The sequence below is a fragment of the Drosophila subpulchrella genome, unplaced genomic scaffold (genome assembly GCF_014743375.2).
Source record: "Drosophila subpulchrella strain 33 F10 #4 breed RU33 unplaced genomic scaffold, RU_Dsub_v1.1 Primary Assembly Seq357, whole genome shotgun sequence".
Classification (NCBI taxonomy): domain Eukaryota; kingdom Metazoa; phylum Arthropoda; class Insecta; order Diptera; family Drosophilidae; genus Drosophila; species Drosophila subpulchrella.
Window position 1 is genome coordinate 1 of NW_023665579.1, and position 22,220 is coordinate 22,220.

Genomic DNA, 22,220 nt, shown 5'->3' on the forward strand with positions numbered 1-22,220 from the left:
TCATTCGTTTCATTTTCAACCCTTTCAGGGACTCCTTTAAAATATTCAACATTTTCAAAATTGGGCTTGGCACTCTCCTCTCCATAACACCAAATAATTCGATCTATTGAAATATTAAAAAGATCATTCTTTTAATGATACGATTTTCTAAAAGGTTGTTTTTCCCGATCCTGAGGGTCCCACAAATAAGGATTTGAAAAGATGAAAAAATTGTGTAAAAATTTTTTTTTATTAAAAAATGTATTTTATTTGGAATGAATTTTATTATAATATATATTACTAATTGCTTATATAATGTTTTTAAGTAACACAAGGTTTTATTAATATTCTCTTGATCGTGTTTCTTGGAGCAGTTCTTCTCGAAATGAGTATCAGATCCGCAATAATTACAATAAATAAGTTGCGTGTATCTATTTTGCAGGGATCATTTTCAAAAAATCTCTTAAAAGAATACATAATAAGAGACAACGTAATAGGACCATGAATTCTTTTACTACATTTTAAACACCTGTATCACCATTGCTATATATTCCATAATTGGTGTTTTCTAAGGATACAGTTTAAATAAAATTTTTAATAAACATCGAAGTGGAAGTTTTTTTCTTGTGTTTTCTACAATTTTAAAAAAATTGTGTAGTTGAGTTAAACTTTTTCCAATATCTACATCGATAATGTTTGTTGATAAATACTTGATTAGAATTTTTTTTTTAATTTTACCACGAACAAGAGTTGTGTGATACTCATTGAGTGGTGTTAGTATTTCTTCAGACTTGTGTATGGAATATCTCCAGCTGACCAATCTAATCCGTTTACGTTCTACTGGTAAGGTGCTGCTGCTTAAGAGCTCCATTAAACCAATTCTTTTATGTTATATGGCGGTTTGAAATGGAAAAAAATAGGTATAAACAGTTCCAGCAGGCATGAATGCCAGCTCCTTAACAAAACTTGCTTGTTGTTTCCAAGTACATATTGAAAATCTACTCTAATGCTTGAATTACGATCGACTGTGTTCCTGATTGGTTGAGTGTTTTTAATCAACTGAGGGTGTGTTTGTGCTTCGACCAAAAGGCTAGTGGGATGGCTCGGAGGGCGCCGAGCTGAAGGCTACCGAACGGGTCACAGGTTGCGGATAGCGAGCGCCCTGGTTCTCCAGGGTAGCTACAAATAAGCGTGGAAGTTGGACACGGCCCGGCTACTGCCGAGCCCCCAACTCTAAGCGTAAATAAGTAGCCCGGACAGTCAGCGTGTATCTGCGCCGTAGCAGTACCGACGTCGCTTGTGCTGCCGCCTCCGACAAATAGCTAACACATACCCCCTTCCCACACCCTTTGAACCTACTGTGACGATCCTGTCCGACGGCTAGACCGTCACAATATATATATAAGTAATAGTTAACTAAGTTTGCCATTGTTATTATTAGTACGTAAGAGACATAAAATGAAGGTTTATGATTTAGTAAGTGGAAAGCGAACATATTGATTTTTGGTGTGCAAAACCAAAATAGGTCAAGTTTGGTTCCGCACCATCCGGCCGAGGGTGGCAACCATAGGGAAAAATACTAGAAAATAGAGAAAATACCAAACCGATCTGGCAAGGCAAAGGGAAAAAGGATCAGAGGGCCACACGTCGGTTTCCGGGCTCTCCGGCTCTGGTACCTCAAGACGAACGGTCGCGCACGCGGAAAAGAAAAAGAAACGAAACACGCGGAGAAAAAAAGAAAGCCCGGTCGGTAGGAAGTAAGGTTAGTGAATCAGTGGAATCGGCGCAGTGAAACCCAGGAACAATTAAACACGACAAATAAAATTGAGTGAACTAATACGAAAAGAAAAGGCATGCCGTGTTGATGTACATATTGGATTTTGCCGCCCCCCCCCCCCCCTCCTGGCACCCCTTTGTTCCCCGAGCGAGTCAGGGTACTAACAATCGATGACCCAATTGGAAGCGGTAAATTAAATTATTAAATTATTTACGTCAGACATATATATATCATCCCGATCTTGTAAATTTCATCCACTAACCTACCTGCACTGTGAGGCGGAAGACCCCCTCACACTCCCGCATGGAATTAACATGGAAAAGTCAATAAATAAAAGCAACATAACAGGCAACAACACCAAAAAAGAGCCCGACACTCTCAAAAAGTCGGAAGTCGTAACCAACGACGACAAGAAGAGCAAGATCACGGCTTCGACGTCTACCCCTGCCAAGGCCAGCGAACAACGCAGCCTGCTAAGCCCAACCCACCACAAGGACAAGCCCAAGCCTCCCACCAGCGTAGGTGTGGCTAATCAGCTACTCCAACCTGAGGCGATCGACAAAGCCGGTCTCGTGGTGAGTACCAGAGCAAAGGAGTTCAAGAGGATATCACCTAACCAGGCAGGACCTCTTGAACGTAAGAAAGCTTTCCGGATCCTCAAACGGCTGGCCACCAACCGATATGTGAGGATCAAACATCAAAATTGATTACCTAAAAATCCAAGAGGACGTTGCCTGGGCAAAGGCGGTAATCCCAGACTTTGACATCGCTATGACCACCAGCAACAGCAACAAGCGAGAGAGGTCGATGGAGACAGCTCAACGAGCGAGCAAGAAGGCCAGAGTAACCAACCGCGGCACATAGTAGAGATCCTTTGCTGAAGTAGTAAAGGATCGGAAGATCATTGGAGTCATCGACCAGAGTGATGAAGGCGGTAGGATCCCAAGGAACCAATGGGGTCTGGTTGGACGGGCCTTGCGTCAGCGGCCTTGAAAGGTGCTGGACGAAAACCCAGGTCCGCCACCCGATTGCACAGATGTAGGGTGGGTACCAGGGCAACGTTAACTTCATCACCAGTGAAGACGAGAGATCGGCAGCACTTTACAAGGCTGCCATTAACAAGGTCGGCGAGGTCTACCCCGGGGCCAAGTTGGCAGTTTGCGAGGCCGCAGACATCCCGTCTCGACCGAGAGCGAGGGTGTGGCTGCCGTCGGAACCCTCGGAACCAGAGGCTATACTCAGCCTGCTGACCAGGTTCAACCCGAAGCTTCCGACAGACGGTTGGAAGGTGGTCAAGGAGGAGAAAAGCGAGCGCGTCACCATGAACGTGGTTATCCTCTTGAATTAGGCCTGCTTGGAACCCCTCGCAGCCCAACAAAACCGGGTGAACTACGGGTTCGATAAGATGCAACTACGCATCTACGACACAGACAAATTAGCGGCAGACAACCTGGCTGCCTGTGCGTCGTACGAACCCACGAGCGACGACGAAATGGAGCACAAGGAGGCCACCCTTACTGGCTACGTGTCAACCGACTCGGAGCTGACAGAAAGCCTGAAGCAGCTGTGCACGCAGGACACGACCCGACCAGGGCGTACTGTTCTACAGGACATAGCGGAGGAAGCGGAGGGTACCCAGCCCGACCACGGTCCTAAAGATGGTGAAATTCCAGCAGATTAACCTGCACCACAGCAAGGAAGCTTCCGCTGCCCTCCTCATACGCCTGGCCACAGGCAAAATAGACGTAGTCCTTATTCAAGAGCTATGGATTGTTGGTAACACGACCACGAAGGGCCATTACCTAGCACCACAACACAGCAACTCATACACAGGAACTCATCCTGGGTGGGGACGCTAACTCACACCACACGCTATGAGGAAGTACAAACACAATCTAAAGGGGTGAGTTACTCTACGACTATCTCCTTCAATCAAATCTATTCATCTGCAACAAAGGTAATGACCCAACATTCATCATTAGAAATAGGAGGAAAGTCTTAGACATTACACTAATATCTGATCCCCTACTTAACCAGCTAGAAGCGTGGAAGGTGGGGATCGAGCAATCATTCTCAGACCACCGATACATAGAATTTACAATAACTCTAGACTGCCCCCGCCGAGAACATTACTAATCTAAGATTAACCAACTGGGGATACTACAAAAATCTCCTCAACAGGAAGCTACACGCTCCACCGATGCACGTACGCAACGGTCAAGAATTAGATAACCTAGTTAACACTTTTACTGACATCTGCGGCGAGGCCGTTAAAAGGGCTTGCCCAAGCAGAACAGTCAAAGCAAAGCACAAACCCCCATGGTGGAACACAACCTTGGCGAACCTTAAAAGAGAGTGTAGAACTTACTTCAATAGAGCTAAATACAACAATAGCGAATCTTTCTGGAATTTATACCATACAAAATTATACCAAAAATGTATACCTATACAAAAAGGAAATTAGAATATAAAAACGAAGAGCTTGGGCTAACTTCTGCAGTAGCATAGAATCTACTGCGGAAGCATCCAGACTCAGATGAATTTAAGTAAAATCTCCAGCAACCATTGGCTATCTAAATACCAATGCTGACAGCTGGACGGAAAACAGTCAGGAAACCCTTGAACTACTGTTAGACACCCAATTCCCTAAAAACACCCAAGTATAGACAACATCTCGAACCCTGGCCGCATTCAGCAAAAAGCTCCTCTGGGCAGACAACATCCTAGATCGCACACGCAAAGCGGCCATAGCCCTTTTCGCTTGTAAAAAAGCCATAGGGAGGAAGTGGAGTTTCTTTCCCATGATAGTTTACTGGCTATACATTGCAATAGTTAGGCCCATTCTCCTCTACGGAAACATCGTATGGTGGCCTCCCTAGAAAAAAATTGCAACCTTCGGATCCTTCACAAGATCCAAAGAAGCGCAGAACTCTGCATCAGTGGGGCGCTCCGCCCCACCGCCACTGAAACACTAAACACAATTCTCGACCTCCAACCCCTGGACCTACTTGCCAAAAGCTGGGTATCTGCAACAGCGCTGAGGCTCCGCGAAGCAGCGGCATGGACAACAGGCTCTACGGGTCACTCCAGTATCCTAACAAAACATTCATCCTTACCACGTAGTACAGACTACGTTCCACCCATAGTCAATTTCGAAAGAATATACAAGATCTTCATACCCACGCGTACAGACTGGACAACCTCCCACACCAATTCGAAAACGCCGTCAACATATACACAGACGGCTCCAAGCTTAACTCCCATACAGGTGGGGGAGTCTTCTCCCCCGAAATAGACATAAAAGTCTCATTCCGCCTACCAGACCACTGTAGTGTTTTCCAAGCGGAAGTCATGGCAATTCAGGAAGCCATGACCCACCTGGACACGTCAGTACATCATGACATAGATATTTTCATCTTCTCGGATAGTCAAGCAGACCTCAGGGCCCTCGACTCCTAAACAACGAACTCAAAAACAATCTCTGAATGCCGCAAATCTCTTAACGAGATGGCCACTCATCTGAGAATCAACCTCATCTGGGTGCCTGGACACAGCAATAATGAGGGCAACTGCATGGCAGACGAGCTAGCAAGGCAAGGGAGAACCGCTGACATCCTTCGCGATAAGGACACGCCGAAGCCGTACAGGGTGCGGCCTTGCCTCTTCAGGGCGTACACAACATCCATGGCTGTGACAGTCTTCCTCTTGGCGTGTTCGGTGTAGGTGACGGCATCGCGGATAACGTTTTCCAAGAACACCTTCAGAACGCCACGTGTTTCCTCGTAAATGAGTCCCGAGATGCGCTTCACACCGCCGCGACGAGCCAAACGGCGGATTGCTGGCTTAGTGATACCCTGGATGTTATCCCGCAGCACTTTGCGATGACGCTTGGCGCCTCCTTTTCCCAAGCCTTTGCCTCCTTTACCGCGACCAGTCATATTTCACTATTTTCTACTGTTAACACACTGCACGAAACGAAAGTCACTGAAGAACTAATTCCTGATTTTCGACGCACTCTTATTTATACCTAAAACCCCAGAAACACGAGCGAGTCCGAACGATATGTGCGTCCCGCTCTTCGCTCACAGCTCTCTGCTCGACAAGTGAGATGGCCTCTGCTTCCCTCTCTTTTCAACCCTCCTCGTTTTGCTATATAAGTAGGTAGCAAATGCAGCTATCGTTTATTGTGTTTTGAAACGTGAAGTGAACGTGAACTCGAAAATGGCCCGTACCAAGCAAACCGCTCGGAAATCGACTGGTGGCAAGGCGCCACGCAAACAACTGGCTACTAAGGCCGCTCGCAAGAGCGCACCAGCCACCGGAGGCGTGAAGAAGCCCCATCGGTATCGCCCTGGAACTGTTGCCCTGCGTGAGATCCGTCGATACCAGAAGAGTACCGAGCTCCTGATCCGCAAGCTGCCTTTCCAGCGTCTGGTGCGTGAAATCGCTCAGGACTTCAAGACTGACCTGCGATTCCAGAGCTCGGCAGTGATGGCTCTGCAGGAAGCTAGCGAGGCCTATCTGGTTGGCCTCTTTGAAGATACCAACTTGTGCGCCATTCATGCCAAGCGTGTCACCATCATGCCCAAAGACATCCAGTTAGCCCGTCGCATTCGCGGCGAGCGTGCTTAAGTGTGCGTGCTGCCAATGCGCTAACATACTTTGTACAAATCGGTCCTTTTCAGGACCACAAATTACAATCAATGAGATACTAATTTTTATCTGCAGGCTTCAACGTTAAAATAAAAAAATAACTTTTCGACTCGTTCCTTTGTAAGTGGAGTTAATAATTGTATGTAACTTTTTGTGATTTGATAGAAATTAGAATTGATAAAATCAATAAATATTGGATTGGGTGGGGTTTTTAATGCGATGGAGCTGCTATGCGGCAGGGATGGTCAAGACTTTCAAGCATCAGAAAAAAACTAAAAAATATTACATGCGAGATGAACAAAAATTAGCTAGGCTTGTGAATCTATTTGCTTAATAAAACATAAACAGATTTAAAAATACATTTTTTATATTTTCTTTTTAATGTTAAGTGCAACCTCCACGATATTTTTATATGGGACACAAAAAAAAACAGCTTATGGGTATATATATTCCTGAATTTATATATCGTTTTTTGTAATATTAGATTTATTTAATAGATTAGATTCAATTTGATTGTACTTTTGGTATTATCACGTTTTTCAAAAAATTTTGTTATAAATGTCGGCATGTTTTTAGAAAGGGAGGGTTATGTGGGACAACCACGATCAACATTAGACATTCAAGCATCAACAAAAAATCGAAAAACTTTTAAACGCTATCTGAAAATAAATCATATGCGTTAATGAATGCATAATGCTTTATAAAAAACAAGAAAAATATTATTAAGTATATTTTTTAGATTTTTTTCTTTAATGTTAACTTGAGTGCGGCCTCAATGGGATTCATACATGAAAACACATATTAGCAAATTTTGTAAAAACTGCTTATAAACATGCATCCAATGCTGTACTGTCTTGAGCAAAGACATGATATATCTAAGAAAACATCGAATAAATACAATATTTTAAAAGATTTATATTTTTAACAGTCAGAAAACCATTGCCGAATGTAGCTTGATAGCCAACTTCGTACGTAGCCAAGGGACAACTTGGAACAAGTAATAAAATACCTAAACTAATGATAAGTAAATATAATTGTAGTACTTATTTAAGTAAAAGGTTCAAATTTATTTTTTCATTAGCAAGTTACAAAATATTTTTAAGATATCATATTTTAAAATGGGTTTTAAGAAAATTGCTCATGTTACGAATGTCTATGTTGAAGTTGATAAGGCAATAAAAGGTCGCAAAAACAAGATACTTACATTTTGAAAACATTACCTGCTTAATAGATCATTTAAGAATGTAAAACAATAAAAAGATTGTTAAGTTTTAGAATCTTAAGCACTAAAAATAAGAAAATATGTTTGCACTTCAAACAAATAATAGCAGAGCAAATGCCTGATGCCAGGCGCACAGTTAAAGTGCTCTCCTCCTCGATTCTCATCCGAACGAAGGAGGTTGGTAATAAGCGCGCGGCCCATTTTCTATATGAAAAAGTGTATTTTAGTGAAGAAAAATGTCTGATTCTGCAGTTGCAACGTCCGCTTCCCCAGTGGCTGCCCCGTCAGTGTCAGTTGAGAAGAAGGTGGCCACCAAGAAGGCATCTGGATCCGCAGCCCCAAAGGTGAAAAGGGCCCGCCATCGCATCCGCCAACTCAACAAATGGTGGACGCATCCATCAAGAATTTGAAGGAACGTGGCGGCTCATCGCTTCTGGCAATTAAGAAATACATCACTGCCACCTATAAATGCGATGCCCAGAAGCTGGCTCCATTCATCAAGAAATACTTGAAATCGGCCGTGGTCAATGGAAAGCTGATCCAAACAAAGGGAAAAGGGGCGTCTGGCTCATTTAAACTGTCGGCCTCCGCCAAGAAGGATCCGAAGCCGAAGCCTGCGTCTGCTGAGAAGAAGGTGAAAAGCAAGAAGGTAGCCGTCAAGAAGACCGGATCCACCGCCAAGAAAGCTGCCGCCGGAGCTGACGAGAAGAAGCCCAAGGCTAAGAAGGCTGTTACCACCAAAAAGACCGCAGAGAAGAAGAAAACCGAAAAGGCAAAGGCCAAGGATGCCAAGAAAACTGGAACCGTAAAGGCGAAGCCAACAGCAGCGAAGGCCCAAGTCGATGGCGTAGCTCTCCTTCCTCTTGCGCTTCTTCTTCTTATCGGTCTTGGTGATGTTCTTCTGGGCTTTGCCAGCCTTCTTGGCTGCCTTTCCACTAGTTTTCGGCGGCATTATTCACTTCACTTATGATTTCACAAACACAACTCACTGATCATAATGGTGCCCAAGCGCGTTCAGCTTTATACTTTTTTTCGAGCAAAGTTTTCAGGTCTAAGGCACCCACCCCTAAATGAACGCGCAGGCAGACGCAAAAGTATAAATATACCGGGGCTCGTCGAGCATTCTCTTTCAGTGTATAAAGTGAACTAAGTGAAATACTCGTAAAGAAAAATATCTGGTCGGGGAAAAGGTGGCATAGTGAAGGGAAAGGCAAAGTCCCGCTCTAACCGTGCCGGTCTTCAGTTCCCAGTGGGCCGTATTCACCGTTTGCTCCGCAAGGGCAACTATGCCGAGCGAGTTGGGGCCGGCGCTCCAGTTTACCTGGCTGCTGTGATGGAATATCTGGCCGCTGAGGTTCTCGAATTGGCTGGCAATGCTGCTCGTGACAACAAGAAGACTAGGATTATTCCTCGTCATCTGCAGCTGGCCATCCGCAACGACGAGGAGTTGAACAAACTACTCTCCGGCGTCACCATTGCCCAGGGTGGAGTGTTGCCCAACATCCAGGCTGTTCTGTTGCCCAAGAAGACCGAGAAGAAGGCTTAAACGTTTTAAATGCGGAGCCTACTACATACTTGTACATAAAAAATAAAACCCAACCGTCCTTTTCAGGACGACCAAGTTTTACCAAAGAAGTGAAGATTTTTCAATACGTATATTATATCATTAAAACAAGAAATGTCGTTGAATAGCACTTGGTCAGAAATAAGATCTGGAATGTTCTAAGAAGTTCGTCGCCAAAAAGACGCATTTCCGTTAATGCTGTATCTGCAAGCGGTACAGCCTCTACAAAATACATACCTGAACCCATACCCATTTGAAAATTTAATTTTGGTTCAATGCAATATGTATATGCAGTATCAACTTTCGAGTTCCCGGTCAGTATGCCAATAAATCAAAAAATTATTTGAAAATTTGTCTCCTTCGAAAATTTGAATGGTGGTCCTGAAAAGGACCGATTGCTGAATGAAGTACAAGCTGTACTAGTTTTTTAACCGCCGAAGCCGTACAGGGTGCGGCCTTGCCTCTTCAGAGCGTACACAACATCCATGGCTGTGACAGTCTTCCTCTTGGCGTGTTCGGTGTAGGTGACGGCATCGCGGATAACGTTCTCCAAGAACACCTTCAGAACGCCACGTGTTTCCTCGTAAATGAGTCCCGAGATGCGCTTCACACCGCCGCGACGAGCCAAACGTGAGATGGCCCTCTGCTTCCCTCTCTTTTCAACCCTCCTCGTTTTGCTATATAAGTAGGTAGCAAATGCAGCTATCGTTTATTGTGTTTTGAAACGTGAAGTGAACGTGAACTCGAAAATGGCCCGTACCAAGCAAACCGCTCGGAAATCGACTGGTGGCAAGGCGCCACGCAAACAACTGGCTACTAAGGCCGCTCGCAAGAGCGCACCAGCCACCGGAGGCGTGAAGAAGCCCCATCGGTATCGCCCTGGAACTGTTGCCCTGCGTGAGATCCGTCGATACCAGAAGAGTACCGAGCTCTGAGACCGGAAGCTGCCTTTCCAGCGTCTGGTGCGTGAAATCGCTCAGGACTTCAAGACTGACCTGCGATTCCAGAGCTCGGCAGTGATGGCTCTGCAGGAAGCTAGCGAGGCCTATCTGGTTGGCCTCTTTGAAGATACCAACTTGTGCGCCATTCATGCCAAGCGTGTCACCATCATGCCCAAAGACATCCAGTTAGCCCGTCGCATTCGCGGCGAGCCTGCTTAAGTGTGCGTGCTGCCAATGCGCTAACATACTTTGTACAAATCGGTCCTTTTCAGGACCACAAATTACAATCAATGAGATACTAATTATACCCGTTACTCGTAGAGTAAAAGGGTATACTAGATTCGTCGGAAAGTATGTAACAGGCAGAAGGAAGCGTTTCCGACCCCATAAAGTATATATATTCTTGATCAGGATCACTAGCCGAGTCGATCTAGCCATGTCCGTCTGTCCGTCTGTCCGTCTGTCCGTCTGTCCGTCTGTCCGTCTGTCCGTCTGTCCGGATGAACGCTGAGATCTCGGAAACTATGAGAGCTAGGCTATTGAGATTTGGCGAGCAGATTCCTGAGCTTCTTACGCAGCGCAAGTTTGTTTCAGTAGAGTGCCACGCCCACTCTAACGCCCACAAACCGCCCAAAACTGTGGCTCCTACAGTTTTGATGTTAGATAGAAAATTTTAACTGAAATGTATTAGTCTTGTCCATACCTATCGATTGACCCAAAAAAAATTTTCTACGCCCACTCTAACGCCACAAACCTCCCAAGAAAAAAAGCTATGACGTCAGAGCCAGACAGTGCGAAATGTTTTTACGCGTGTATGTGTGTGTATGTAAATAGTTGCCGGCCGAACTTAGCGGCAAAGAGAAAATTACTGCCGGCGCTCAGAGAGAGCAAAGTGCGCGGCTAACTTATTCTATTGAACAATGAATTTGTCACGCCTACCCTAACGCACACAACGCTTAAATCTGTCTTCCGCCGGTAGGTGGCGCATTTAAATCTCGCTTTGCTGCTTGCATATCTCCATTTCCCTTTGGTCGCTTAAGCTGAGTAACGGGTATCTGATAGTCGAGGTACTCGACTATAGCGTTCTCCCTTGTTTTTATCTGCAGGCTTCAACGTTAAAATAAAAAAATAACTTTTCGACTCGTTCCTTCGTAAGTGGAGTTAATAATTGTATGTAACTTTTTGTTATTTGATAGAAATTAGAATTGATAAAATCAATAAATATTGGATTGGGTGGGGTTTTTAATGCGATGGAGCTGCTATGCGGCAGGGATGGTCAAGACTTTCAAGCATCAGAAAAAAACTAAAAAATATTACATGCGAGATGAACAAAAATTAGCTAGGCTTGTTAATCTATTTGCTTAATAAAACATAAACAGATTTAAAAATACATTTTTTATATTTTCTTTTTAATGTTAAGTGCAACCTCCACGATATTTTTATATGGGACACAAAAAAAACTGCTTATAGGTATATATATTCCTGATTTTATATATCGTTTTTTGTAATATTAGATTTATTAATAGATTAGATTCAATTTGATTGTACTTTTGGTACTATCACGTTTTTCAAAAAATTTTGTTATAAATGTCGGCATGTTTTTAGAAAGGGAGGGTTATGTGGGACAACCACGATCAACATTAGACATTCAAGCATCAACAAAAAATCGAAAAACTTTAAACGCTATCTGAAAATAAATCATATGCGTTAATGAATGCATAATGCTTTATAAAAAACAAGAAAAATATTATTAAGTATATTTTTTAGATTTTTTTTCTTTAATGTTAACTTGAGTGCGGCCTCAATGGGATTCATACATGAAACACATATTAGCAAATTTTGTAAAAACTGCTTATAAACATGCATCCAATGCTGTACTGTCTTGAGCAAAGACATGATATATCTAAGAAAACATCGAATAAATACAATATTTTAAAAGATTTATATTTTTAACAGTCAGAAAACCATTGCCGAATGTAGCTTGATAGCCAACTTCGTACGTAGCCAAGGGACAACTTGGAACAAGTAATAAAATACCTAAACTAATGATAAGTAAATATAATTGTAGTACTTATTTAAGTAAAAGGTTCAAATTTATTTTTCATTAGCAAGTTACAAAAATTTTTAAGATATCATATTTTAAAATGGGTTTTAAGAAAATTGCTCATGTTACGAATGTCTATGTTGAAGTTGATAAGGCAATAAAAGGTCGCAAAAACAAGATACTTACATTTGAAAACATTACCTGCTTAATAGATCATTTAAGAATGTAAAACAATAAGAAGATTGTTAAGTTTTAGAATCTTAAGCACTAAAAATAAGAAAATATGTTTGCACTTCAAACAAATAATAGCAGAGCAAATGCCTGATGCCAGGCGCACAGTTAAAGTGCTCTCCTCCTCGATTCTCATCCGAACGAAGGAGGTTGGTAATAAGCGCGCGGCCCATTTTCTATACGAAAAAAGTATTTTAGTGAAGAAAAATGTCTGATTCTGCAGTTGCAACGTCCGCTTCCCCAGTGGCTGCCCCGTCAGTGTCAGTTGAGAAGAAGGTGGCCACCAAGAAGGCATCTGGATCCGCTGCCCCAAAGGTGAAAAGGGCTGCTGCCCCGCCATCGCATCCGCCAACTCAACAAATGGTGGACGCATTCATCAAGAATTTGAAGGAACGTGGCGGCTCATCGCTTCTGGCAATTAAGAAATACATCACTGCCACCTATAAATGCGATGCCCAGAAGCTGGCTCCATTCATCAAGAAATACTTGAAATCCGCCGTGGTCAATGGAAAGCTGATCCCAAACCAAGGGAAAAAGGGGCGTCTGGCTCATTTAAACTGTCGACCTCCGCCAAGAAGGATCCGAAGCCGAAGCCTGCGTCTGCTGAGAAGAAGGTGAAAAGCAAGAAGGTAGCCGTCAAGAAGACCGGATCCACCGCCAAGAAAGCTGCCGCCGGAGCTGACGAGAAGAAGCCCAAGGCTAAGAAGGCTGTTACCACCAAAAAGACCGCAGAGAAGAAGAAAACCGAAAAGGCAAAGGCCAAGGATGCCAAGAAAACTGGAACCGTAAAGGCGAAGCCAACAGCAGCGAAGGCCAAGTCGATGGCGTAGCTCTCCTTCCTCTTGCGCTTCTTCTTCTTCTTATCGGTCTTGGTGATGTTCTTCTGGGCTTTGCCAGCCTTCTTGGCTGCCTTTCCACTAGTTTTCGGCGGCATTATTCACTTCACTTATGATTTCACAAACACAACTCACTGATCATAATGGTGCCCAAGCGCGTTCAGCTTTATACTTTTTTTCGAGCAAAGTTTTCAGGTCTAAGGCACCCACCCCTAAATGAACGCGCAGGCAGACGCAAAAGTATAAATATACCCGGGGCTCGTCGAGCATTCTTTTTCAGTGTATAAAGTGAACTAAGTGAAATACTCGTAAAGAAAAATGTCTGGTCGGGGAAAAGGTGGCATAGTGAAGGGAAAGGCAAAGTCCCGCTCTAACCGTGCCGGTCTTCAGTTCCCAGTGGGCCGTATTCACCGTTTGCTCCGCAAGGGCAACTATGCCGAGCGAGTTGGGGCCGGCGCTCCAGTTTACCTGGCTGCTGTGATGGAATATCTGGCCGCTGAGGTTCTCGAATTGGCTGGCAATGCTGCTCGTGACAACAAGAAGACTAGGATTATTCCTCGTCATCTGCAGCTGGCCATCCGCAACGACGAGGAGTTGAACAAACTACTCTCCGGCGTCACCATTGCCCAGGGTGGAGTGTTGCCCAACATCCAGGCTGTTCTGTTGCCCAAGAAGACCGAGAAGAAGGCTTAAACGTTTTAAATGCGGAGCCTACTACATACTTGTACATAAAAAATAAAACCCAACCGTCCTTTTCAGGACGACCAAGTTTTTACCAAAGAAGTGAAGATTTTCCAATACGTATATTATATCATTAAAACAAGAAATGTCGTTGAATAGCACTTGGTCAGAAATAAGATCTGGAATATTCTAAGAAGTTCGTCGCCAAAAAGACGCATTTCCGTTAATGCTGTATCTGCAAGCGGTACAGCCTCTACAAAATACATACCTGAACCCATACCCATTTGAAATTTAATTTTGGTTCAATGCAATATGTATATGCAGTATCAACTTTCGAGTTCCCGGTCAGTATGCCAATAAATCAAAAAATTATTTGAAAATTTGTCTCCTTCGAAAATTTGAATGGTGGTCCTGAAAAGGACCGATTGCTGAATGAAGTACAAGCTGTACTAGTTTTTTTAACCGCCGAAGCCGTACAGGGTGCGGCCTTGCCTCTTCAGAGCGTACACAACATCCATGGCTGTGACAGTCTTCCTCTTGGCGTGTTCGGTGTAGGTGACGGCATCGCGGATAACGTTCTCCAAGAACACCTTCAGAACGCCACGTGTTTCCTCGTAAATGAGTCCCGAGATGCGCTTCACACCGCCGCGACGAGCCAAACGGCGGATTGCTGGCTTAGTGATACCCTGGATGTTATCCCGCAGCACTTTGCGATGACGCTTGGCGCCTCCTTTTCCAAGCCTTTGCCTCCTTTACCGCGACCAGTCATATTTCACTATTTTCTACTGTTAACACACTGCACGAAACGAAAGTCACTGAAGAACTAATTCCTGATTTTCGACGCACTCTTATTTATACCTAAAACCCCAGAAACACGAGCGAGTCCGAACGATATGTGCGTCCCGCTCTTCGCTCACCGCTCTCTGCTCGACAAGTGAGATGGCCTCTGCTTCCCTCTCTTTTCAACCCTCCTCGTTTTGCTAAATAAGTAGGTAGCAAATGCAGCTATCGTTTATTGTGTTTGAAACGTGAAGTGAACGTGAACTCGAAAATGGCCCGTACCAAGCAAACCGCTCGGAAATCGACTGGTGGCAAGGCGCCACGCAAACAACTGGCTACTAAGGCCGCTCGCAAGAGCGCACCAGCCACGGGAGGCGTGAAGAAGCCCCATCGGTATCGCCCTGGAACTGTTGCCCTGCGTGAGATCCGTCGATACCAGAAGAGTACCGAGCTCCTGATCCGGAAGCTGCCTTTCCAGCGTCTGGTGCGTGAAATCGCTCAGGACTTCAAGACTGACCTGCGATTCCAGAGCTCGGCAGTGATGGCTCTGCAGGAAGCTAGCGAGGCCTATCTGGTTGGCCTCTTTGAAGATACCAACTTGTGCGCCATTCATGCCAAGCGTGTCACCATCATGCCAAAGACATCCAGTTAGCCCGTCGCATTCGCGGCGAGCGTGCTTAAGTGTGCGTGCTGCCAATGCGCTAACATACTTTGTACATGTTCGTACCCAAAGGTACTCAACATGACCACACCCAACAAATCAAGCAGTAGCCAAATTGGGAACAGTACCAGGCGCTCAGTAGCACTCACTGCAGATGAGAATTGCTGATCAGCATATTATATCATATGTCTCACTAACTCACCATCTCACCATCTCACCGTCACAACGATACGCTGACCCGCCAATGCAGTCAGCACATTTGCGGTGTCAGCCGAGCCAACTACGCAACTGCTACCGTAATCATAATTCCCTGACCTACTTTAGAATATAGCTTATTTCACTAACCATTACACTAAGCTTCCGTGTTCTAAGTAGAATATAAGCAGGTATCAAATGAAGAATAAATCAGTTATCAACACACCTCATAACTCCGCGGTTCTACTTCCTACCTCTAGGAATAGGGCTCGTAATACACTATCTCAACTAGCAGCTAACCACGTTAGCTCACCCTCAGCGCAGTTCAGCATCGCCTGTGGTCCGGCATTGTAGTAACCATCGTTACCATTGCCGCGACGCGATCGTCCTGCAGGTGTCTACTTCGGTTAGGCACAAACATGGTGACCCGACGTGATCCTTAACAACAAAGGATCACACTCAAGCAACCCCCTTCCCACTAAAGGAACTTCAGCTTAATCCAGCTTCACAGGATTCGCTTCTTCTTCCAGCGTCACAGGAACTTCAGCTTAATCCAGCTTCACAGGATACGCTTCGTCTTCCAGCGTCACAGGAACTTCAGCTTAATCCAGCTTCACAGGATTCGCTTCTTCTTCCAGCGTCACAGGAACTTCAGCTTAATCCAGCTTCACAGGATACGCTTCTTCTTCCAGCGTCACAGGAACTTCAGCTTAATCCAGCTTCACAGGATTCGCTTCTTCTTCCAGCGTCACAGGAACTTCAGCTTAATCCAGCTTCACAGGATACGCTTCTTCTTCCAGCGTCACAGGAACTTCAGCTTAATCCAGCTTCAGAGGATACGCTTCGTCTTCCAGCGTCACAGGAACTTCAGCTTCATCCAGCTTCACAGGATACGCTTCTTCTTCCAGCGTCACAGGAACTTCAGCTTCATCCAGCTTCACAGGATACGCTTCTTCTTCCAGCGTCACAGGAACTCGGCTTAATCCAGCTTCACAGGATTCGCTTCTTCTTCCAGCGTCACAGGAACTTCAGCTTCATCCAGCTTCACAGGATACGCTTCTTCTTCCAGCGTCACAGGAACTTCAGCTTCATCCAGCTTAACAGGATACTCAGCTTCATCCAGCTTCACAGGATACTCAGCTTCATCCAGCTCCACAAGATTCTTTGTTCCAAGACACACACAATATGTCTACTTCATTCATTGAGGAAACAAGTCACACAAGAATCGATTTACACAATCGATTACTAGACACCCAAAACGAGCTGCAAGGGAAAATCCAACAGCTCATTAAGAATTATGGCAAGGATTCTGCCGACCGACGCCACCGAGACGGATATTATTCCGGTAAGCTAACTCAGTTAAACGATCTCTGGCAGCAGTTTTGCGACCTAGATGAAGAAGTCCAGCAAGCGGCACTACCCACTGGAAGTGAGTACTCTTCACGACTAGCAGCACTTAAAGAGCTGGTCGAAAAATATCAGAATATCTTTCTGGACAACATGCCGACTGGAAGCGAGCTTCCGAAGGCCCCCAGACGAACTTCGACCAACATCAAGCTCGCAACAAGAGATCAAGTCAAAGGAGATTCCACAATTGACACGGTGATCCGACAGTTGCAGAGAAGATGCAACGAATTGGAGTCATCATTAACAATAGCCTCGAACGCTCAACTGTCACCCCAGCCCTACAAAGGCACCTGGATCTCCATTGGGCGTTTACTAAGGCAAGCCCACGACGAATTGGATAGCACACCTGGGGCCGCAGCTCTGGCAGAAGCAGAGCTAGCCCAATTCCACACATTATACGAGGAATACGAAATGAACCTGCTACGAGAAAACGACGCGCCAATGAGCCTAAACTTGGCACTTCCGCCAATTAGCATTCCGGAGTTCAACGGCGAGTATCTAGACTGGCCACGGTTCCATGATCTCTTTGTGGAATTGGTACATAACAAACCATATTCGGCCAGCCAAAAAACTACATATTCTACAGAGTTCGCTTCGTGGTGAAGCGAGAAACGTCTTGACAGACACAGCCTTCTCACAGGGTGGCTATGACGACACCTGGTTGCGTTTAAAGGCCAGGTACCAGAACGGAAAAATACTAGTATTCGCCGCCATTGCAAAAATTATTGACCATAAGCCTATAGACGGCTCCTCGCGCCAACTAAGGGCCTTGCTATGACCACTATAAAAAATTCAATGAGTACTCTTAAAAACCTTGATATCAGCACAAAATCCTGGGATCCAATCCTGTGTTTTCTTATCAGAAGAAAACTAGACCAGCAGTCTCTAGCTGCTCTTGAAAATTCAGCGGATGCACCAACGGGAAATTCCAACGTTATGGAGTGTACTGACGTTTATTGAGCGGCGCGCTTGCATGCTGGAGACGATAAGCGCTCAACCTACAGCAACACTCCGCCATCAGTCAGTTCACAACGAAGAAAGCTGTAAGATTTGTCACCTAGGGACAACATAATCTTAGAGCATGTAGCCGTATCCAGCAAATGGACCCCAAAGCACGGCGCCAAGCCATTATTCAAGTAGGAGCATGCACAAATTGTTTGTCTACAGCTCATAAGGTTGAAAACTGTGGATCAACCGACCACTTGTCGAGTCTGCCAGCAACGGCATCATTCACTGTTACACCAAGGACCGACTAGCAATCCAGTGGCCGGCGCAGTAACCGTTGCAGGCTACGACCACGTAGGAGGATATACTTTGCTCGCGACCGCCAAGGTCTCATTACAAGGGCCAAACGGTCAAATACAAACATGTCGCGCTGTAATAGATGGTGGATCAAGGTGAATCTTATTTCAAGGAGAATGGCAGATCTGCTATCTCTTAAACAAAGGTCACCGATTGAAATATCTGGAATCGGAGGAAAGATATCAACAGCAATTAGATCAACACTAAAGCTCTCATCCTGTACATCAGGGTTTGAAAAACTATTAGAGGTATTTATTATGCCCACAGTCATTACAGACCAACCGGTCAGTACCGATTACAACCGATCTTAATATTCCCGAGGGACTGCCGTTAGCAGATCCTGACTTTCGGCAACCAGGACCCATTGACCTAACTTTAGGGGTTGAAGTATTTTCTCGTGTAATTACCGGTGAACTTCTTGAACTAGGACCTAATAAACCTTTGGCACAAGGCACAAGGCTTGGTTATGTAATCACAGGTTATCTCAATAAAGAAGCCTCATCTGATACGGAAATCAACCCCAATCTAATAGAAAACAGAGATGATTTTGCAGGACCGAACGCTGCTTATGAGCCAACGAAAGATAAAAATCCGATGAATATAGAACCGACGTCTCATCAATTCAAAACCCTACAAGAAGGCTGACTTTGGTTCAACATTTCTAAACTTAACCAAGAAAGATCTTAGTTTTGTTGCAGAACGTCCACATACCATAGACGTGCCAAATGATCAAATTCTACGAGGGCACAATTTCAGTCCCCACGGTAATGTAAATTTTATCGCAAAGGGGAGTGTTCAGCAGCATCAAGAAGATGTGAAGGACCTGAATCACAAACAGGAACCGCCGCAGTTGAAGATCCCCCGTGGTCAATGATTTGTTAGGTGCTTTCTATACAATTCGGCCAAGGGCTGACCGACATCACGCCTTTAATTGAGGGTACCCCTCAATGGGGGGAGAATGTTCGTACCCAAAGGTACTCAACATGACCACCACCCAACAAATCAAGCAGTAGCCAAATTGGGAAACAGTACCAGGCGCTCAGTAGCACTCACTGCAGATGAGAATTGCTGATCAGCATATTATATCATATGTCTCACTAACTCACCATCTCACCATCTCACTGTCACAACGATACGCTGACCCGCCAATGCAGTCAGCACATTTGCGGTGTCAGCCGAGCCAACTACGCAACTGCTACCGTAATCATAATTCCCTGACCTACTTTAGAATATAGCTTATTTCACTAACCATTACACTAAGCTTCCGTGTTCTAAGTAGAATATAAGCAGGTATCAAATGAAGAATAAATCAGTTATCAACACACCTCATAACTCCGCGGTTCTACTTCCTACCTCTAGGAATAGGGCTCGTAATACACTATCTCAACTAGCAGCTCACCCTCAGCGCAGTTCAGCATCGCCTGTGGTCCGGCATTGTAGTAACCATCGTTACCATTGCCGCGACGCGATCGTCCTGCAGGTGTCTACTTCGGTTAGGCACAAACAGTACAAATCGGTCCTTTTCAGGACCACAAATTACAATCAATGAGATACTAATTTTTATCTGCAGGCTTCAACGTTAAAATAAAAAAATAACTTTTCGACTCGTTCCTTCGTAAGTGGAGTTAATAATTGTATGTAACTTTTTGTTATTTGATAGAAATTAGAATTGATAAAATCAATAAATATTGGATTGGGTGGGCGTTTTTAATGCGATGGAGCTGCTATGCGGCAGGGATGGTCAGACTTTCAAGCATCAGAAAAAAACAAAAAAATATTACATGCGAGATGAACAAAAATTAGCTAGGCTTGTGAATATATTTGCTTAATAAAACATAAACAGATTTAAAAATACATTTTTTATATTTTCTTTTTAATGTTAAGTGCAACCTCCACGATATTTTTATATGGGACACAAAAAAAACTGCTTATAGGTATATATATTCCTGAATTTATATATCGTTTTTTGTAATATTAGATTTATTTAATAGATTAGATTCAATTTGATTGTACTTTTGGTATTATCACGTTTTTTCAAAATTTTCGTTATAAATGTCGGCATGTTTTTAGAAAGGGAGGGTTATGTGGGACAACCACGATCAACATTAGACATTCAAGCATCAATAAAAAATCGAAAAAACTTTTAAACGCTATCTGAAAATAAATCATATGCGTTAATGAATGCATAATGCTTTATAAAAAACAAGAAAAATATTATTAAGTATATTTTTTAGATTTTTTTCTTTAATGTTTAACTTGAGTGCGGCCTCAATGGGATTCATACATGAAACACATATTAGCAAATTTTGTAAAAACTGCTTATAAACATGAATCCAATGCTGTACTGTCTTGAGCAAAGACATGATATATCTAAGAAAACATCGAATAAATACAATATTTTAAAAGATTTATATTTTTAACAGTCAGAAAACCATTGCCGAATGTAGCTTGATAGCCAACTTCGTACGTAGCCAAGGGACAACTTGGAACAAGTAATAAAATACCTAAACTAATGATAAGTAAATATAATTGTAGTACTTATTTAAGTAAAAGGTTCAAATTTATTTTTTCATTAGCAAGTTACAAATATTTTTAAGATATCATATTTTAAAATGGGTTTTTAAGAAAATTGCTCATGTTACGAATGTCTATGTTGAAGTTGATAAGGCAATAAAAGGTCGCAAAAACAAGATACTTACATTTTGAAAACATTACCTGCTTAATAGATCATTTTAAGAATGTAAACAATAAAAGATTGTTAAGTTTTAGAATCTTAAGCACTAAAAATAAGAAAATATGTTTGCACTTCAAACAAATAATAGCAGAGCAAATGCCTGATGTTAAAGTGCTCTCCTCCTCGATTCTCATCCGAACGAAGGGAGGTTGGTAATAAGCGCGCGGCCCATTTTCTATACGAAAAAGTGTATTTTAGTGAAGAAAAATGTCTGATTCTGCAGTTGCAACGTCCGCTTCCCCAGTGGCTGCCCCGTCAGTGTCAGTTGAGAAGAAGGTGGCCACCAAGAAGGCATCTGGATCCGCTGCCCCAAAGATGAAAAGGGCTGCTGCCCCGCCATCGCATCCGCCAACTCAACAAATGGTGGACGCATCCATCAAGAATTTGAAGGAACGTGGCGGCTCATCGCTTCTGGCAATTAAGAAATACATCACTGCCACCTATAAATGCGATGCCCAGAAGCTGGCTCCATTCATCAAGAAATACTTGAAATCCGCCGTGGTCAATGGAAAGCTGATCCAAACCAAGGGAAAAGGGGCGTCTGGCTCATTTGAACTGTCGGCCTCCGCCAAGAAGGATCCGAAGCCGAAGCCTGCGTCTGCTGAGAAGAAGGTGAAAAGCAAGAAGGTAGCCGTCAAGAAGACCGGATCCACCGCCAAGAAAGCTGCCGCCGGAGCTGACGAGAAGAAGCCCAAGGCTAAGAAGGCTGTTACCACCAAAAAGACCGCAGAGAAGAAGAAAACCGAAAAGGCAAAGGCCAAGGATGCCAAGAAAACTGGAACCGTAAAGGCGAAGCCAACAGCAGCGAAGGCCAAGTCGATCGCAGCGAAGCCAAAGGCGGCGAAAGCACCAAAGGCCAAGCCAGCGGCGTCTGCTAAGCCCAAAAAGGCGGTGAAAAAAGCAGCTGCTCCTGCTACCGCTAAAAAGCCGAAAGCCAAGACTACGGCTGCCAAGAAGTAAATTGTGCAAAAGTACAGTACCTGGTACCTGCTCGCAATCGGCTATTTTAGATTTCGATATCTGAAATTAGTTTAAACAAGCCCTTTTCAGGGCTACAACGTTCGTTAACAAGAGAAAGATACTTTCAATTTAAAACTTTGTACATTTTACTTATCCAATTATTTTGTTAGGCCGTTAGCATTTTTTTTTTAAAGAAGTGTGGCCGCATTGATTTCAGCAGCTGTACAGAGTATCTTAAAATGCAAGTCAAAGA

At 43.9% G+C, this 22,220-nt stretch overlaps 8 protein-coding genes and 3 pseudogenes across 8 annotated transcripts; 8 read left to right on the forward strand and 3 right to left on the reverse strand.

The window, feature by feature from the left end:
• Positions 1-5,368: 5,368 nt before the first annotated feature.
• LOC119561424 (histone H4-like) lies at positions 5,369-5,731 on the reverse strand (the record flags this gene model as incomplete). The annotated part of the gene is made up of 1 exon (XM_037875079.1): positions 5,369-5,731. A coding segment is annotated over exon 1 (326 nt), but the record flags the coding sequence as incomplete, so codon positions are not given.
• A 224-nt stretch (positions 5,732-5,955) lies between these two features.
• On the forward strand, positions 5,956-6,440 carry LOC119561425 (histone H3). The gene has a single exon (XM_037875080.1). The coding sequence runs from the start codon at positions 5,978-5,980 to the stop codon at positions 6,386-6,388; it is 411 nt and encodes a 136-aa protein (XP_037731008.1). The 5' UTR covers positions 5,956-5,977; the 3' UTR covers positions 6,389-6,440.
• Positions 6,441-7,867: 1,427 nt separating this feature from the next.
• On the forward strand, positions 7,868-8,601 carry LOC119561499 (histone H1-like). The gene is made up of 2 exons (XM_037875150.1): positions 7,868-7,914; positions 7,968-8,601. Exons 1-2 carry the CDS (start codon positions 7,868-7,870, stop codon positions 8,599-8,601), a joined length of 681 nt encoding a protein of 226 aa, XP_037731078.1.
• A 27-nt stretch (positions 8,602-8,628) lies between these two features.
• LOC119561500 (histone H2A-like) lies at positions 8,629-9,245 on the forward strand. Its single transcript, XM_037875151.1, has 2 exons — positions 8,629-8,672; positions 8,799-9,245. Exons 1-2 carry the CDS (start codon positions 8,629-8,631, stop codon positions 9,175-9,177), a joined length of 423 nt encoding a protein of 140 aa, XP_037731079.1. The 3' UTR covers positions 9,178-9,245.
• A 325-nt stretch (positions 9,246-9,570) lies between these two features.
• Positions 9,571-9,847, reverse strand: LOC119561501 (histone H4-like; the record flags this gene model as incomplete). Its single annotated transcript, XM_037875152.1, has 1 exon — positions 9,571-9,847. A coding segment is annotated over one exon (225 nt), but the record flags the coding sequence as incomplete, so codon positions are not given.
• Positions 9,848-9,922: 75 nt separating this feature from the next.
• LOC119561409 lies at positions 9,923-10,355 on the forward strand (annotated as a pseudogene).
• A 2,263-nt stretch (positions 10,356-12,618) lies between these two features.
• Positions 12,619-13,241, forward strand: LOC119561503 (histone H1-like). The gene is made up of 2 exons (XM_037875153.1): positions 12,619-12,912; positions 12,987-13,241. Exons 1-2 carry the CDS (start codon positions 12,619-12,621, stop codon positions 13,239-13,241), a joined length of 549 nt encoding a protein of 182 aa, XP_037731081.1.
• A 324-nt stretch (positions 13,242-13,565) lies between these two features.
• LOC119561414 (histone H2A-like) lies at positions 13,566-14,015 on the forward strand. Its single transcript, XM_037875068.1, has one exon. The coding sequence runs from the start codon at positions 13,566-13,568 to the stop codon at positions 13,938-13,940; it is 375 nt and encodes a 124-aa protein (XP_037730996.1). The 3' UTR covers positions 13,941-14,015.
• Positions 14,016-14,386: 371 nt separating this feature from the next.
• On the reverse strand, positions 14,387-14,697 carry LOC119561422 (annotated as a pseudogene).
• A 270-nt stretch (positions 14,698-14,967) lies between these two features.
• On the forward strand, positions 14,968-15,389 carry LOC119561408 (annotated as a pseudogene).
• Positions 15,390-21,213: 5,824 nt separating this feature from the next.
• On the forward strand, positions 21,214-21,967 carry LOC119561504 (histone H1-like). The gene has a single exon (XM_037875154.1). The coding sequence runs from the start codon at positions 21,215-21,217 to the stop codon at positions 21,965-21,967; it is 753 nt and encodes a 250-aa protein (XP_037731082.1). The 5' UTR covers position 21,214.
• The last annotated feature ends 253 nt before the right edge of the window (positions 21,968-22,220 follow it).

Excerpts from the sequence above, each read along its gene's own strand:
- LOC119561425 (XM_037875080.1), top strand. The coding sequence starts at position 5,978 with ATGGCCCGTACCAAGCAAACCGCTCGGAAATCGACTGGTGGCAAGGCG.
- LOC119561499 (XM_037875150.1), top strand. The coding sequence starts at position 7,868 with ATGTCTGATTCTGCAGTTGCAACGTCCGCTTCCCCAGTGGCTGCCCC. Across the intron at positions 7,915-7,967 it reads GCTTCCCCAGTGGCTGCCCC|CCCCAAAGGTGAAAAGGGCC; the intron begins GTCAGTGTCAGT and ends CTGGATCCGCAG.
- LOC119561500 (XM_037875151.1), top strand. The coding sequence starts at position 8,629 with ATGGTGCCCAAGCGCGTTCAGCTTTATACTTTTTTTCGAGCAAA. Across the intron at positions 8,673-8,798 it reads TATACTTTTTTTCGAGCAAA|AAAAATATCTGGTCGGGGAA; the intron begins GTTTTCAGGTCT and ends ATACTCGTAAAG.
- LOC119561503 (XM_037875153.1), top strand. The coding sequence starts at position 12,619 with ATGTCTGATTCTGCAGTTGCAACGTCCGCTTCCCCAGTGGCTGCCCCG. Across the intron at positions 12,913-12,986 it reads AATACTTGAAATCCGCCGTG|AAGGATCCGAAGCCGAAGCC; the intron begins GTCAATGGAAAG and ends ACCTCCGCCAAG.
- LOC119561414 (XM_037875068.1), top strand. The coding sequence starts at position 13,566 with ATGTCTGGTCGGGGAAAAGGTGGCATAGTGAAGGGAAAGGCAAAGTCC.
- LOC119561504 (XM_037875154.1), top strand. The coding sequence starts at position 21,215 with ATGTCTGATTCTGCAGTTGCAACGTCCGCTTCCCCAGTGGCTGCCCCG.